This window comes from Anopheles gambiae, chromosome 2 (genome assembly GCF_943734735.2).
Source record: "Anopheles gambiae chromosome 2, idAnoGambNW_F1_1, whole genome shotgun sequence".
NCBI classification, from domain to species: domain Eukaryota; kingdom Metazoa; phylum Arthropoda; class Insecta; order Diptera; family Culicidae; genus Anopheles; species Anopheles gambiae.
In genome coordinates this window covers 40,473,432-40,489,281 of record NC_064601.1, presented here as the reverse complement: position 1 = coordinate 40,489,281, position 15,850 = coordinate 40,473,432, and the positions used below count along the sequence as shown (strand labels likewise).

The 15,850-nt window shown below is 47.0% G+C and overlaps 1 protein-coding gene across 34 annotated transcripts in view; it reads right to left on the bottom strand.

Moving 5' to 3' along the window:
- Positions 1 to 15,573, bottom strand: part of LOC1274328 (basement membrane-specific heparan sulfate proteoglycan core protein) — a 96,550-nt gene extending 80,977 nt beyond the window's left edge. For 14 of the 34 annotated variants that reach the window (XM_061647711.1, XM_061647705.1, XM_061647698.1 and 11 more), the window contains exons 1-2: positions 15,214 to 15,428; positions 13,254 to 13,609 (exon numbers count right to left, since the gene is read on the bottom strand). In XM_061647711.1, coding sequence (XP_061503695.1) covers positions 13,254 to 13,367 — 114 coding nt within the window. In that variant the 5' untranslated portion in view covers positions 13,368 to 13,609; positions 15,214 to 15,428. Of the gene's footprint in view, positions 1 to 13,253; positions 13,610 to 15,108 lie in introns of all 34 variants that reach the window. The other 20 variants (XM_061647696.1, XM_061647708.1, XM_061647719.1 and 17 more) reach the window with 8 other exon arrangements.
- Positions 15,574 to 15,850: the final 277 nt, after the last annotated feature.

The following is a 15,850-nucleotide window of genomic DNA, read 5'->3' as shown; positions in this document are numbered from 1 at the left end:
TTTTTTTTTTTATTTTTTGCTTTTTATCTCACCACTAAGGCTAAGGCATGAAGCATAAAATAGCAGATCGGCGTAAAACTGGTTTCGCCCGAGGAAAATATGTATTACGAAATCGACCACGACTAGAAGCATTGCTTGTCGTTTTAAGCGCTTCGTAGCGCTTCTCTACCTTTGCCCCCGCCGGGGCTGGATCACGATTGCCCGCGGAGTGTTATTCTGTCATATAAATGACCATTAGCATCATCGCCACGGCCATATTTCTTGGTATCACGATACAAAGCAGCGAGCAGCAAACACATATCCCAATCCATCACAACTTTGTTTGCGTAGCGCGAACAACGTGGAGGCGGATGAATGTTTCCTCCCGGTTGCTCCAGCTTGTGCGGTGTTTGATACATTTACCAAACATGTAAACTATTTTCGAAAGAAGATGCTTGGTGTTGTTGGATAGCGCTGTATGATTAATGCTCCGTGAATGCTAGAGTAATCTTTCTCCCTTTTTTTCAATTCCAACTTTGATTAAATTGAAAAAAAAAAGAACATTGACTGCTTTAAACATTTTCTTCACATTGTGCCAAAGTGGGATTGACGTTAATTATCGTAATTTGTAACAGTACGGTAACAGTTGCTGTTCCCCCCCCCCTCCCGAAACGCAAACAAGATCGAAGTTTGCATAAAGAAAGTCAATTAACACCCGCTTGGAGCGAATGGCCCCAACTGCCATTTAAATCTGCTTTATCTTCATCCACTCTGGGGCATGCATGGGCCTCCCGCAACGCGTGATGCTTCCCGTGGCGTACACACCACACAGCAACAGTACATATTTCACATGATCACACACGATCGCTAGGGCGTTCCATTTGTGTTTGCTGTGATCTCATGCAGCCAACCCGCTCGGCTCGGCTGTTGTTTTTTGCCGTGCTTGCAACGGCAATATCAATGTCTCTCCGCCAAACTGCGAAGCGTCACATAAATAATGTGACCGATGAGAGCATCCCGAGTGAGTGCCCAAATGTGCGTGTGAAACTGTGCCAGCGCCGGCAAAAGGGCCGGTCGCGTTAAATTCGTTTTCCGACCTTTTGCGCGACCAAACGGGCGGAAAACGCACACATGTGCACAGATAACTTGCTTGCGGAAGGCAGAACCGCACACATGTGTGTACGGGTGCCGTTGGACGGGAGTGAAAGAACAAACAGCGCACGAAGGAAAACTCCTGTCGCAATGGCCGGATGATGGAATGGCGCTACGGCGAATCTGAATGTCGAACTGCTTATGACATCATCGTGAAACACGCTGCGGTGACGGATCGTGCCGCCCGGGAAATGTGGCCGGCTGGTGTAGGATAAATGTTATTTCAGCGCACGGTTTCACCCACCCAGCAACTCCTCCGCGAGCGCGTTCCTTGCGAGTTTTCGTCTGGCATTTTCTACGAAATTTTGCTACAAAAAAATAATGCACTAATAAGAATAACAGCACGCCAACAATAAAAATTGTGAATTAATGCGTCTGGCCACATTTCAACTGCATCTTCCCAAGTCTTCCCAAGCGTCTATTCGGTCGGACTTTGTTCTTCTTCGGCAGGCTTCAACCGTATTGTCGTTCATCGTGCAGCTTGATGCGACCTCTAAATGCAGCCGGCTGGCTGGTTCGATCGATCGATCGATCCTCCTGTCTCCATAAACAATGTAGCCGAACGCGATGCCAACGCTTGGGCTTGCGATGAATTTTTAGCCATTAGGTCATCGACCAAAAGACCGACTGCAGCTTAAATCAATATTTGCTTGCTTGCTACACACCAACCGGAGTCGTCGGAAAATTCGGTCATCCCAAGCGCATTGCTTTTTTGTTCTCCCTCCTGTCTGTGCCACCCCCTGCACCGTCCGCTGAACGATTGCGAGCGACCGAACGATTTTGCCGCCAGTACTAATAAACAAATGGGCAATGCGCTTTCCGACACGGATTCAAACGGATTTACTCGGTCGAGCATTTACTTGGGGCGGGCGTGTATATGTACCCCGTGCCGTTTTATAGTGTCTCGCAATGCTCTTGCACCTTTCGATGCGAGGTGGAGCGATATTTTCCTGCCTTTCATCGGTGCGTGCGGTGTGTGCGGTGGCCTTTTTGCCTCCGCGCTCGAAGCTGCAGCGGTACATTCCTAGCGAAACACTTTTCAATCGTGTGGGAAATTTGGATTGTGGTTTGAGATGTTGGGATTTAGATTCAGCCCAGCAGAGACTCTACTTCTTTCAAGTTTTACTGTTCTTGGTGCTGAATATCCAAGTTCCTGGTTTTTTCGTTAGCATGATTTAAAACAAACTTTGCGAAAGCCTGCCAAATCGTAAGCAGAAATTTGCTTCTTTGTCTCAGAATAAATTGCCGTTGCCATCACTCGTAATGCTGAATTTCAGTGTTATGCGCAGCACACACTAACATAACGCCAATGCGCAACCGAAACATAAAAACTGCAGCCCAAGCGCACATGTGCAGCAGCCTCGAATGATGCTCACCCGCCCGGAGCTCGGTTGATTTACGTCCTGCTGTTAATATCGCCTTTTTTGGACCAGCTACATCCAGCACCCCCACCGCACCCAAAAAAAAAACAATCCCATGATCTCCCTCTTCCGCTGCAAGCCTGTTATGCTGGCCATGTTGCAATAGACGCACAGCAGACGACCGACCGAACTCCTCTAAATTATTGTCATTAATTTTATCGTTCCGCGGCGCATTGTGTCGCCCGGGACGCGTCGAACGACGCAGCCGCACTCGTTAAAAAACGGTTCGAACTCTGCGCGCTGCACTTACTTCCCATTGCGCACCCCAAAACTGGCCTCATGGCACCAGACACGCACTCGGGAGCAATTTCGGTGACGTAAACCGGCTGAGTCATGCGTCTGGCAAATCTTGTTTCTTCCTTTCGCAGCAAAACAAATGGGCTACAATAAATATGTGTACCGTTCTGGCGACGCATCGCCATGTGATGGCATTGTCTTGTAAGCGTCAGTGGTCTGTCAGCATAAACAAAAAGTTGTGCAGTTCAAGAAAACCACATTCTACTTGCGCGCACGATGCGCGAGATGGAGCGGAGAGAAAGCAACAGCAACGTAAAAACCGGTCCGCTGTGCGCAAGGGAGAGTTGCATATTATTGGAACCGTTCCGCACATGCCAAGGGTGCAGCGGTATCGGTACGCTCTAATCCTTCGATCCGAGAGAGGAGGTGGCTTAGCGAATTAATTTTTACGATACGGTTTACATTTGCATAGAAAACAATCATTTGCCTTCAGTTGCAGGAGAAGGAAGAAGGAAAAGGCGACTGTATGTGATCCACGTTCTAATGTGGCATTGATTTATGCTTTAGTTTGTCTAACTGTCAAACGCACAATCGTGATCCATCAATTCTTGCAGTAACGATAGTGCGAATCCGCACGACGGACGTGACCATATACGTATGTGTTATTCAATAGTATTCTCAGCGTTTTATTAGTATGAATTTTGTATAAAACTAGTTAATTTGGCCCGGTTGTAGGATTAATCAATATAATTTTGGGGATATTTAATAGCATTAGAATGCGCACAAAGGTTTTTTTTTAAGAAAACGCAAATCATAAGTGCCTCTTACGGTGTGTTTATATTAGCTCATTCGAACCCATCAAACCCTTAGAACTATATTCCGGCAAGTGATAGAACCCATCATACCGTCAATTGAGTTAACTCCAAACAATTTTGACAGCAGTTCGATGGGTTACCTAATGAAGATTTTCATGTGTAACAGATGGCTAGAGAGAGAAACTGGTTCAGACCCCAAACTGATCCTGGTACTGTTGTCAAACCCATGTCGTTCCTGCCAATTTTACACATCCCACACCAAATCTGACACCGATTCCAGATATTAGAGTTGGTCAATAACTTACATAGGCTATCTCGAACCCATACCCGCCATGGACCTTATCCTGATCACATAACGGTCCCATACCTTTACCAGAACTCTCACTGAACCCATAGCCGTCTTTCAACTGATTCCGAACTTGAAGCTTATGTGGACCCCTGAACGTCGGACAATCTCCATTATTTAGCAAAATGATCACATAGTTTACCAATCATATGCAACATGCTGTTGAAATTAAATAATTATAGTTATTGGTCATTTTTGGTACTTCATGTGCGTTTTAAGTATCTTAAATAGTAAAACACCAGTGCCTTTGCTGAGCGTTTTTATGATTTTCTAGATGTGGGCATGGTTACATCAGAAATTCCTTATCATATGTAAAGTCGGTATTCCAATACTTTTCCTTCTTCTATTTGACGTAACGTCCTGCACGGACATGCCGGCCTATACAGGCTTTCAAGACTTATTTAGTAGCACGCAACCGAATAGTCAGCCCTTGCTATGAGGGGAACGTTCCATTCTAGAGTTGTCATGCGAGCTGACGACTGTACCGCGAAAGGCGGCCCTTCGTATTCCGATACTGTTTGTTGCTAGTTCAAAGAACTGTTCCGGAAGCATCAAACTAAGTGCATATGCGGAGTAATGTATAAGAAAAATTAAATAAGGTGGCCATTACTGTACATTCTTTCTACGCAAGGAAAACAAAAAGCATCTCAAAAATTAAATTAAATATGTATCATTCTTCTCCTAACCTTTCCAAATAGTAAAAACTAAGTCGGCGTTGTGTGTCCACAACCAAAACAGTTGCCATTGTATGGATGTAAACTAAATAAGAACCATGCAATTAGCCGCTGGAAAGTAACGCTGATCAGCCTTTACCAGAATTTTATAATAGAGAAGAGATAAAGATTTTAGAACGATGATATTTTAACATCTTTTCCTACACCAAGCCCGCATAAGAACATGCAACGAACTGGCCCCCTGATTGCTCTCCATGTTGCGTAAAACGTGATTGAATAATTAATTCTTATGTGCTAGTAAACAGCCCGAATAAACACCAATAATGCTGATAACAATCTAATTGACCCAGGTCAATTGTGCACGCACGCACAGCCAATCAACCTAGCCCGATAACACACCCTTTCCCCTACGCACGTTTCGACTGTGCTGTTGGAAAACAATTTTCCAACCAATTTTCCATATGCCTCAACGGCACCAGTGGGTGAGGGTTAAAGTAACCTCTCCCGAAAACGTCCACCTTCTATAACCAGAAATGCCAATTGGCGGCATCGATTGTATCAATCTACTGGCCACCCAGTGTCAGTCGGTCGGCCCGTAGGCAAAGCCGTTTGCTCGGTGTGAACCAGCTATAAAAACCAAAGAGAGAGAGAGGCAGAGCTTGGGGAGGTTCCATGGAGGTTTCAGCCATAAACGATCTCATGTTACTGGTGGCAACGTGATGCATGTTTTGGTTCGTTCGAAACGCCTAGGTTAGCACCAGCTCCCGATGGCACGACCGTTGACGGTACAATGGCTTCCTAGTTCAGCGAGTATCTCGAAAGCCCATCGCCGGTTCGCTCGCCGGTTAGTGCAGACAATAATCTACTTTATCAGCGGTCCAGAAAACCAGAAAATTAATTGATTCTCACCGCCACAGCAAAGCCCAAACCCACGCCCCAGCGTCGCGAGTCGACGGAGGGGACGTACACTTGCCGACATAAATATGGCCGTGGGGTTGTGGGAGTTGATGGCCAGGGTTCATCTCGCCTGTCTTCGAACGCCGAGAGGCTGACACCGACACCTAGACAACTGGTTTTTATTTTTTATTTCTTTGCTCCTACACCATAGCACCTTCGTGCTAGATATACGCATTAAAACACAAATCGCTGGGCTGGGTTCCGCTATCCGATGATCCGAGATCCTATACGGTACTTTCAGACACACACATACCACACCGTGAACGCGGTGGAAGGTGGTGTACAAGAGGGCAATAGGTCCCAGGCACTAATCCATCTTCAATGGAGCAGGAAGGTAGTGCAAGGAAAAAGTTCATCTATCACCCTAAAGCCACCATCGCGCAGCGGTAGCTGCAATTATTAAGAAAACAATCTGACAGTAACTTCTGTAGGCGCTTGTGATGCTCTAACCGTGTTGTTCTCGTGGTTGATGATTAATGATTTTGGAGCGGGCTAAAGAAACAAAGTTGTCAAAGTGGGTATGGTAGCCCAACGGTTATGAGTATCATACGCGTGTCTTTGGGAAGATTCCCGAACAGTGAAGTAATAATGAAAAGAACGCGTATTATTATTGTCTCGTGTCGTTGAGCTGTCCGTTAGAACGATTTTGGATCACATATGTACTCGGAATTGTTTAATTAAACACTTAACTGACGAAGCAAATGAGTAACCGTAATGCTTTATTTTTAAAACATCAACGAAAAACCTGCGTGAACAATGATACATTCGCTTTAAAATGCATGATAAAAAGGTAATTAAATACCGAGGCCCTACTTCGCGCCGAAATAGTGTGTTTCTGTAACGATGACGTCAGACACGAGAAGAAAAAAAATCCCTCTCTGTTTCTGCGCTAATCTTGCGCTACGTGTGGTCCGCGCTCACATTAAAGCTAGGCCGAAACATGCCATGTACGCGCTAGGTAAACAAAGACTGCTCTTATTTTGTCTACATCTTGTCCGTAAAATCTTTCGCCAAATCTATCGGTCAAAGTCTCCGATCAGATTTACAGCAAACGGCGGTCTGTATTTTCCCTTGGCGTAAACAATGGCGTTTTAGGTTTAGCTTTCTTTGCCTATTATTAAAATGGCAACTTCTCTCAGTTTCGTACGTTTCTCGTATTGTGATTAGTTGCCTGCCCAGTTGTTTGGAAAACTGTAAGAGAAAGACAACTCAAACTACGGAAGTGTACAAATCAAGGGTTGGCAAACTTTTTAAGACGATGGCAGAAAGGACAAAAAAGAAAGAATAGAAGATTTTTTATCGTTATTCCATAAAATGTTGCCGCAGGTCGGTTCTACTCAACTCGCGAGTCATTCAATTTGCCGAGCCCTGTTATAAAAACAATAAATCTGAACCTGCAATTTGAACACACTTACCAGCGACAACAAATGCGACACTTTAAAAAAGGGTGATCTTTAAAAAAAATGGGAAAACTAATCGTGCCTAATTATATCGTCTAGTTTATGGTTATTTGGTTAATAAATAAGATCATTTCCCGCTGCACTGTATGTCACGATGAAGGCCAGAATGTGCTTGAAAACGCATTTCTTTTCACCGACGATTCGCCTCCCAAGTCACCTTAATGCAGCGTTGCATAGAAGAGTGTCTTACCGATGGTATTGCCGATCGTGGGCAATAAATTCGAATTAAATCCTGCAATCGAAACAGCTCTCCCCAGACCCTCGAATGAGTGATGCACTAAGCGAAGGCTCTACAGAGGGGGCCCGGAAAATGGGAAGCATAAATTTCAGCTCCCTGTTTTCAACCTGCGAACTATTGGGGCACCACACACAAAAAAAAACGAAAATTAATCGTTTAAAAATATCTTTCGCTCATTCACACACTCTCACTCTTCCTCTCTTGCGTGTGTACTTTCGATTGCACCGTAGGTGGAACACCCGTGCGGTTAGGTTCGTTACAGTGTTGGACTGTTTACAAGCTTCCACATCATCTCGTGCTCTCGGTTATCTGCATGTGCGCGAGTACAGACTGTTCATGGCGACCGTTCTCCCTCCCGAAAGGTTTCACCAGAGTAAACAATTAAACCTCGTAAAACAAGCACCATCTTGACGGCTACACTATTCTGCTTTCATTTCAAAGGTAGCGTCAGTGATTCATAAAACAGAATGTATGCCACACACACACACAAACACACACACCACAATGAACCCGGGCATCCCCGTCGACGGCCCATCCGTTGGAGGGCACAAATTCACCAGCATCAGCACCATAAAATCTAACCATTTCATCACACAGCACCGGCCGGACACCAGCCGGTCGGTGAAACGTCGTGCGAGAGAGGCTAATCCATCTAAATGGTGGCCAAATAAGACATAACCTTCAATAAAAGCAGACCCAAAAAGAATGTGTCTAACACCTTGATCCGCGTGCCCACCCGCGGACGGCGTAATTTGAGGGTGATTATAAAAAAATTCATCATAACACATCCGACAAGCCCGCGCGGACTGGAATGGTCATTAAAAAGGTGGCGAGCGAAGGCAAACGGAACTGAAACGAGATGCGATTTCTTGTGAGTGTAGAAATGTTGACCCATGCGGTACCGGACAGGTTTTCGTGAGGAGAGGGTGAAAGGAGGCAAATTAGGAAAAATTAGATGCTGAATAAAAAACTAATTGTGTGCTGCATAATTCATCAGCTGCTGAAAAAAAAGCTGTTCTACCGTCTCCCCGGTCCCACAGAAAATTCATTAATTCGCAATTTATGTTGCAGTGGCTTCAAACGCGGACCTGTTGTAGACTTTTGGAAGCGTTTTTTTTCTCTCGTCAAAAAATGAGCAAATTGAATTTAATAACCATAGTAAACAATACAGCTGAAACAAAACTATTCATTCACGAGAAAAGATTCCATTTGCTCGATCGAAACGGTTAAAACATTTGATTCGGTCTGTTCATTCAAACGCAATCCAATCTGCCCACGTACAATGGCATCATCGCACCCAGGCGTTCCCAGTGGCGATTTGGCGACAGTGGGTGAAGTTTATTCGGAATTACAGCTCATAAATTTCCTCCATTTCTTCCATGCCCGTTTACAAATGAAAAATTAAGAGCTGTGACATCATCTTTCGCATTATAAAAATGAAAATTTATTGAAGTATGTTCCGCTGAACGCTTTTGAATAAATTTATCTCAAATCGATTTTTTGATGGATCCTGCTTTTGAAAAAAAATTGTCTCAAAATTCGCTTTATACTCGTTAATTGTATTTTGTAAGCAAGCATTTGCAAACAATTTCAAACATCGCACGCCACAACAACGGCTACATTGTGTCTCATCGCTGCCAGTGGAGAGGGTAGGTTTTGAGAGTGTTTAATCTCTTTTCACAAATTCATGATAATATTCACCGCACCATATACTACAACATGAAGCATCCGTCTTCTAACTTGGAGCGCATCATGCTTCCGTTCCGTCGAATCCAGCATATGCCGCCAAAATTCACCGCACCAGGTTGGCAACAACCTTCCTAAAGCGGATCGCCGTTGTTTCATAAATTATCAAAGTGTGAAAGATGCTAATTATTGGCCGAGCCTTTTTGTCGGTTGCCGACCGGTGGCAAACATTGTTTCGCGGTAGACGTCTAATCTCACAAATCCTTCTCATTCTCTCTCTCTCTCTCTCTCTCACACACACACACACATACTCTCTCTTTCTCTCTCTCTCTCTATTTTTGAAACTGGTGATGCTCATCGGACAACTTTTCGGCGACGAGGTCGAAAAATGCAGTAAACTAAATCAGGCACCCAAAGCAAAAATCAACATCAACCCAAAAAAAACGCTGCCACGGCAAGGTGTACCGTGATTCACGCGGTAGAGTAGGTTGGACTTTTAAACTTATCTAGGTGGATTTTATGGATGTTTAAATTAATCATGCCGCTACCACAGATAACACGGCTTGGCTGTGGAATGTCAATGCGATAGCTAGAGGCGCACTTTGAAGCGTTGAAAGTGCAGTTCAGAATGGAAATGAATGTATTATTTTATTCACCATAAACTGCACCATATCATAGTGAATTTCTTTATATATTTTTATAACATAATATCGCACTATTGTTAACACTATTAATATAGCATTTTTAAATTACGCTTGTAACCTAGGTGGATGTAACAAAGCCAGTAGACATTTATATTCAACATAAATGAAAAAAACTCTGGCAAAAGAAGAGATTTAAAAAAAATCTTGTTATATATTCCTAAACAGTAGCAGGATTCACTGATAGGCGCCAACTATCAAAAGGGTAGACTGATTCGAATTCCCATCTCCATCTCTCAGCTGCGTTACATCATCAGATGACTATTTCTTTGGAATCATTATTCATTTCCGTTCCTTTACATGGACTTCTTATCTAATACTTAAAAATGACATAATTTTTGTGCGGAGAATTCAATCTTACCAATATCGTTTCACTCCGTTGATTCACCACTGCAAAGTTTTACAATATTCCAGAAAAGAGATGACATCAGTAGCATGTGTAGCGTGTTCAAAAGCAATCGAACAAAAGTAGTGCCCAGCAAGAGGACACGGTATCGCGATAAGGCACAAAAGCCCGCGCGCCTATTCATCATCAACGGAAGGCGTGAAAAACTGTCACTGCTCGAGTGCGTAAAACCTTCGAACAAATTGATTGAAATCCTATCCCAGCCACACTATCTTCCCACCCAGCACTCCAGTAGCTTGCCTCCGAAGATAGGCCATTCGGGCGACGATGCCATGAGCGGGGGCAGCAGCAATAATATGATAATTAAGCGATCGGTTGAGCGCTACAAAATGAAAGACACCGGCACGGTCGTGTCGATTCGGAAAGGCCAATGCCGCGCGGAAAGAAGCAACCCACAGGCCCGTGACGAGCGCGAGCTGCACGAGCGTCAGCCTCACGAGCGCCCTCGGCAATGCCACGGCGAATGCCCTAGCCGGTCGCGGCCGACCACATTTGGTGCTATGCGCCATGCCCATATACGGCGCACAAATGACCGGTTGGTGGGGTTTCGGTACAGTTTTGTCTGCCGACCTTATCCCTCCGAAGCACACGCATTTGCTCGAGTTTTGCCTTCATCCAGCCAGCAGGCACACAAAGCAGAAGAAACCGATGCGAAACACACCAAATAAGGAACTCCCACCTCCGTCCGTAGTCGAACTACAGGCAGCACACACACACATACACAGTCCCACATTCGTTCCATATCTCGATAAGCGGCTGCGCGCGGTAGCTTCTTGATTTCAACCTACATATTCTCGGACTCGGGATCCACTCATAGAAACGCTCATAGTCCCTCTACCGCAGGCAGTTCGATACGTATATCGTATGCCTCATTTCAACAGCACCTCACGACCCATGACTAAGATTGATCTGCAGTCCCCCCCCCCCCCCCCCCCACAACCCCATGCAAATGCTCGCGTCGGAACGAAAATAGCTCCCAACGCGCATGAAACAAACCCAGCATCGCCGTCAGGAAGGGTCTAAAATAAAAAAGTGTATTCCGCATACCTCCGTTTCCCACCATCCCCCGGCCATTGGCTGTGATGACCTCGGATCAACCAAGAAGAAATCTTATCCTTGAAGAATCTCAAATTCTGCTCCACCCTTCTCCGGCTTCCAGGGGTGCTTTTTTACAGCCAACCGCACACCGACCAAAACCACAAACGACGCCACAAACCATTTCACCCGATCGACTCGGTCGCGAGCTCTACGGGTACGGCGGCCTGCGTGCAAGGCGGAAGAAGGCCAACCAACAAATAAAAAAAACAGCAAGCGACTAAGCCTAATGGCAAGGCTTGTCTGAAGCAAACTGCACAACATTGACTCCAGCCCGGCCGAAGGAAGAGTGTTAATTGAAAACAGGTTCTTCCTGAACTGTTCTGCCAAACTGCGAGAGGAGCAACTGTGTGTGCTTTTTTGTCTTCTTTTTGTTGGCGAAATAAAATCGACAACAAAAACGGTGCAGGCGCTCGGGATCATTTGTGCTAAGCGAAAAATGCATCTGAGTGGAGCTGTCTGGAGCTTGCTGGTATCTTGACAATGAAGCAGCAGCATCAGCAGCAAGCATTATAAAAAGGCCCACATTCAGAAATGCGGCAGCACAACGTATGGACATAACAAAATATGTTCCAAACTATAATGATGCAATTAATCCATCACGGGAGGGCGAACATATCCTCAAGCGTCTTGAAAGACCTAAAGAGGAAGAGATAGTAAACCGTAGGATTCTCATACGTTGGATGCGAACTCAAAATATGTGTTAGGGCAATAAATGCCTCATAAATCGGTATAGGAATGTATTTTTTCCAATGCTGGCAAAGAATAACGTGCATTTCGAAAAAGTTCTTCCCAACTTTCTGCACGATAGGAAGACATGTTAGAAGAATAAGGTTGTTGTGCATTGCAAAAAAACTCAGCGCAATTAATCACCTGAAACAGGCGCACTTTAAGCCTTTAAGCCAAATTCTATTCAAAAACTAGCGGCACGATGTAAAGAGCCAAATTCAAAAAACCACCATCAAATTGTGACATGAAAATGATGATCAAGAAGGGTATTTTGTTCGCTATCTAAGCAGAAAACAGCTTTGCCGACCACTGACCCGGAAGATTGATAGCAAGAGATGTTTGCAAATCTTAACCCCAACTCCAGGAAACGGGATCTGTTTGCAACTGCACCGGACGAGTGCGCTTAAGCAACCTGACTGCGCGGAATTTCGCATTTGCAACCGCATACCAGTGGTGACGCCATGCGCACAAAGCTTCAATAAGCTCTCCTCTAAAACCATCCTCGAGTTTGTCTAAGCTTACCTCCAGAGTGGACCTCGCCCGAACACGCGTCCCGACGGGGTTGGGAAACGGTAACCCACCCGTTCCTTATCTTCGCCAGCGCGCACAGCATACGCCTCTTATCGTGACCGTCGTGCGCGATACGGTCCGATGCGTCCCGCGCCCGCGTTGCGTTACATCATGCACAAAAATATGCACCCACAGCCTACAGCGCCGGGCCCGAACTCCTCTTATCAAGAACTACCTTGTCGTCAGAGGCCGCAGCACTACTCGGGCACGCTACAATCTGTGGTATTTTCTAATCAAGATCGTAAGACCCATTCACCCGAACAGATGGGCGAGAGCGGTAAGGAAGGGCGGTGTGTCAGCCAATTGGATCACCTCGGTAAAAGACGATCGGCCTCTACCGGATACATTGTAGCGCACAGTAGTGCCTCCCGCGTGGTTAAATGATACTCCAAACTCAATGCAACAGGTGTGTGTGTATGTCCACATCTGAAAGGGGAGGCTTCAGGTACAATGTTTCTGATAACCTTTTTCTTTCCTCTCCACCCCACTCTTACGAACAGATTCTTATTCTACGCAACGCTTCGGTATGTACTGCAGACCTGTACACACGAAAAGTAGTGCTCCCAATCCGATTCTAGCCTGCATTTCGATCAACACTCGTGGCACCGAACAGCCGGGCACCCGGATCGGTCCCTGAAGGCGACCCACTTCAGCGATCCCAAAGTGCTGGCTGCGTTTGTCAACAGCGAGAGTGTGTACTCTGTTTGCTCTTTTTTCCGAGTGGCGCGACCGACACGCACCCCATGCGCGGACCAACTTATGCCGTACGCCCCACACACACACTTACCTCGCTCTCCACGATGGACGGCTGTTTGCTGGCTGCATCCGTACCGCTGGCGGCTAGAAGTAGCAGCAGCAGCAGTGCCGACGCCGCCGCTACCCTGCACCTTACGGCCGCCATTGCCGAGGCGGCGATGCGATCACTTCCGCTTGGCGCGTTTGGTTCGCAACGAGATCAGCCAATGGTGCCGGTCCTACTCCGGAAATGCGGGACTCGAGGAGGAAGAGCAGTGCACGCACCGCCAACCACTAAGCGCTTGTCCTGTTTGATTTAGCCACCACAAACACACTCACACTACGTGCACACACTATCACCGCGCAAGATACACAACCGCACACAAATCTATCACACTAACGCGGCCACTAAGAGATAAAGAAACGGGTGTTACAACAACAACAACAACAAAACCAAAAGGAAAATGTTTTTTGGGAGGTAAATGTTTCAACATGCGCTCGTTAGTATCGTATTCTGTTTTAGATTGTCTAGCACACGCCCAGACACACTTTCAACGAGCCCACCAGACGACTGACAGATACGTTCAACTCCAGTGCCTACTACCATCTAGCATGGGAAGTTGCATCTTCCCCACCAAACTTTAAGCCCCCCGAAAGAAGGAAGCATTGCGTCACTGAAAAGATCACAGGAACGATCGCTTGGGCAAAGTAGACGCCCAGCGTGGGCCTAAAGCACACCGAGAGCAAAACAGCGAGGGGAGTGAAAGAAAAGGCCACGACCCCTTAAGGTAAATATTAGCAAACGCTCAAACAATGCAACACACAAAACTAGATGACGAACGATAGCGCGGACGACGCGATACAGTGCGGCCTATACACACCAACGTCTTTTTTATCGCGCGCGCGACCGCTCGCTCGTCTATGTGTAGCCCCCGTGTGGTCTCCTCGTTATTTCGTGCCCGTTCTCCATCGCCAACTGTTAGAAACTATGTGTTGCTTATGTTTCTTCTTCTTCTCTATTCATTTTTTCCCTTTCTTTTTCAGCCCTGCACGCGCTATTCCGCTCTTCTTACACCTCTCACAGCCCAGTCGAGGAGATGAGATGCCGGGGCCCGAGTTCGTTCGATCTATGCCGATAAGAAGCAGGGGGGAGCATACGAATTGATTTCAGATTCAGCGCGGGAACCCGCTCGATACCGTGTGTCTATGTGTGTGTGTGGTTTTTTTATTATTACCGGCTTCCAACAGAGGGCTCGCACACGAAAAAAGGTTCACACTAACACACACACACACACACATACCGCCCAACGTCTCACAACATAAGCTAAATAGAAGCGAGGCAACCGTGGGGCATGCATCTGTTGTCATCTAATTTTGGACTTGATCACAATTCCGTCTCGCTGGGCAGCCTGTTGTCGTGAGGCAACGTAAGCAACGAAGTGATCACAACACACATTTCTACATCCGCTCACAAAGTATTCCGATTCCGACAATGTTCTGCTGCACCCACGGCGGTCAAGCGACCGTGAACGCGCAAAAGTTCGGCAGCCCAACGCGGATGATGAAGTAAAAGGGCATGATCGTCGTAGTCCGTCACCCTCCCCGGATGGAACGTGCTGACGATTCAACTCCTTCGGCCTGCCGTGCGAACCCGATCTTGTTGCCCCCGCCGGGTTGGGCAGTCAGATGGCTTGGCGGGCCTGTTTTCCGCTGACGAAGTGCGACGATGCCGGGTGTCGGAAAACAGGGCAACCACACGTAGTCCAGAAAAAAACAAGACCGGCGAAGACGGCGAACCGGACGAGCCAGCAATTGGACACTGCCGGTGCACTAGCAGAGTCACCCGGTGACTGATACACCCGCGCACAGATACACGCACAGAAACGCACACTGACACACACCCACACCCGGCTCGAAGAAATCGGCTTCTTCCCCCGGCACCGGCGTCGAACTATATAAAAATACACTGCCGCGCACGCACACACACACACACCCACCCAGCACCACCTTACGCGAGCGTGTACAGCCAGACGCGCAGACTTCTTAAACCTACCCCCGGTCGGCGATTTGGTGGAGACGATGTGAAGAAGCGGTACCGGGTCGCAAAGGGCACCCCACCAAACACTCCACTGAGCAACACACTGAGACGGACACACAGGTAGTGTGTGCGCAGCGAGAGAGAGAGAGGAACAGGTGGCGAGGAATTGGAAGGAAGAAAGCACTGCCGAAATGCCGAACCACACTGGCTGAGCCGCGGCCACGAACTGAGCCGCGATACGCAACCGTCGGGTGCGCGAAGCCGAAAACCTTGCGTATCGTATCGAGTCAGACGAAACGAAAATGAACCATTCCCGCCTGATGATCACGTCACTAAGCTCCGTGACCTCGGAAGGCGTGAGTTTTATCCGGCCCGGCGTTTGGATGAACGCAATCCCCACTGTACCGCGGGCCGTTCGAGCGCAGCCTCACACGTGCTCATCTCAGAAGCTGTGGAGCTCATCTTGGCGATGGTGCTGGCGTGCGCTTTCACTGGCTTTGCCGTTCATCTCACGATGCGCTCTTCCTCCCCGCCGGCATACCGACGAATCGTACCGGCCCAGATGATTGGTCCACACGTGGCCGGTCCCTACACCGGCGAGAAGGTGGAGT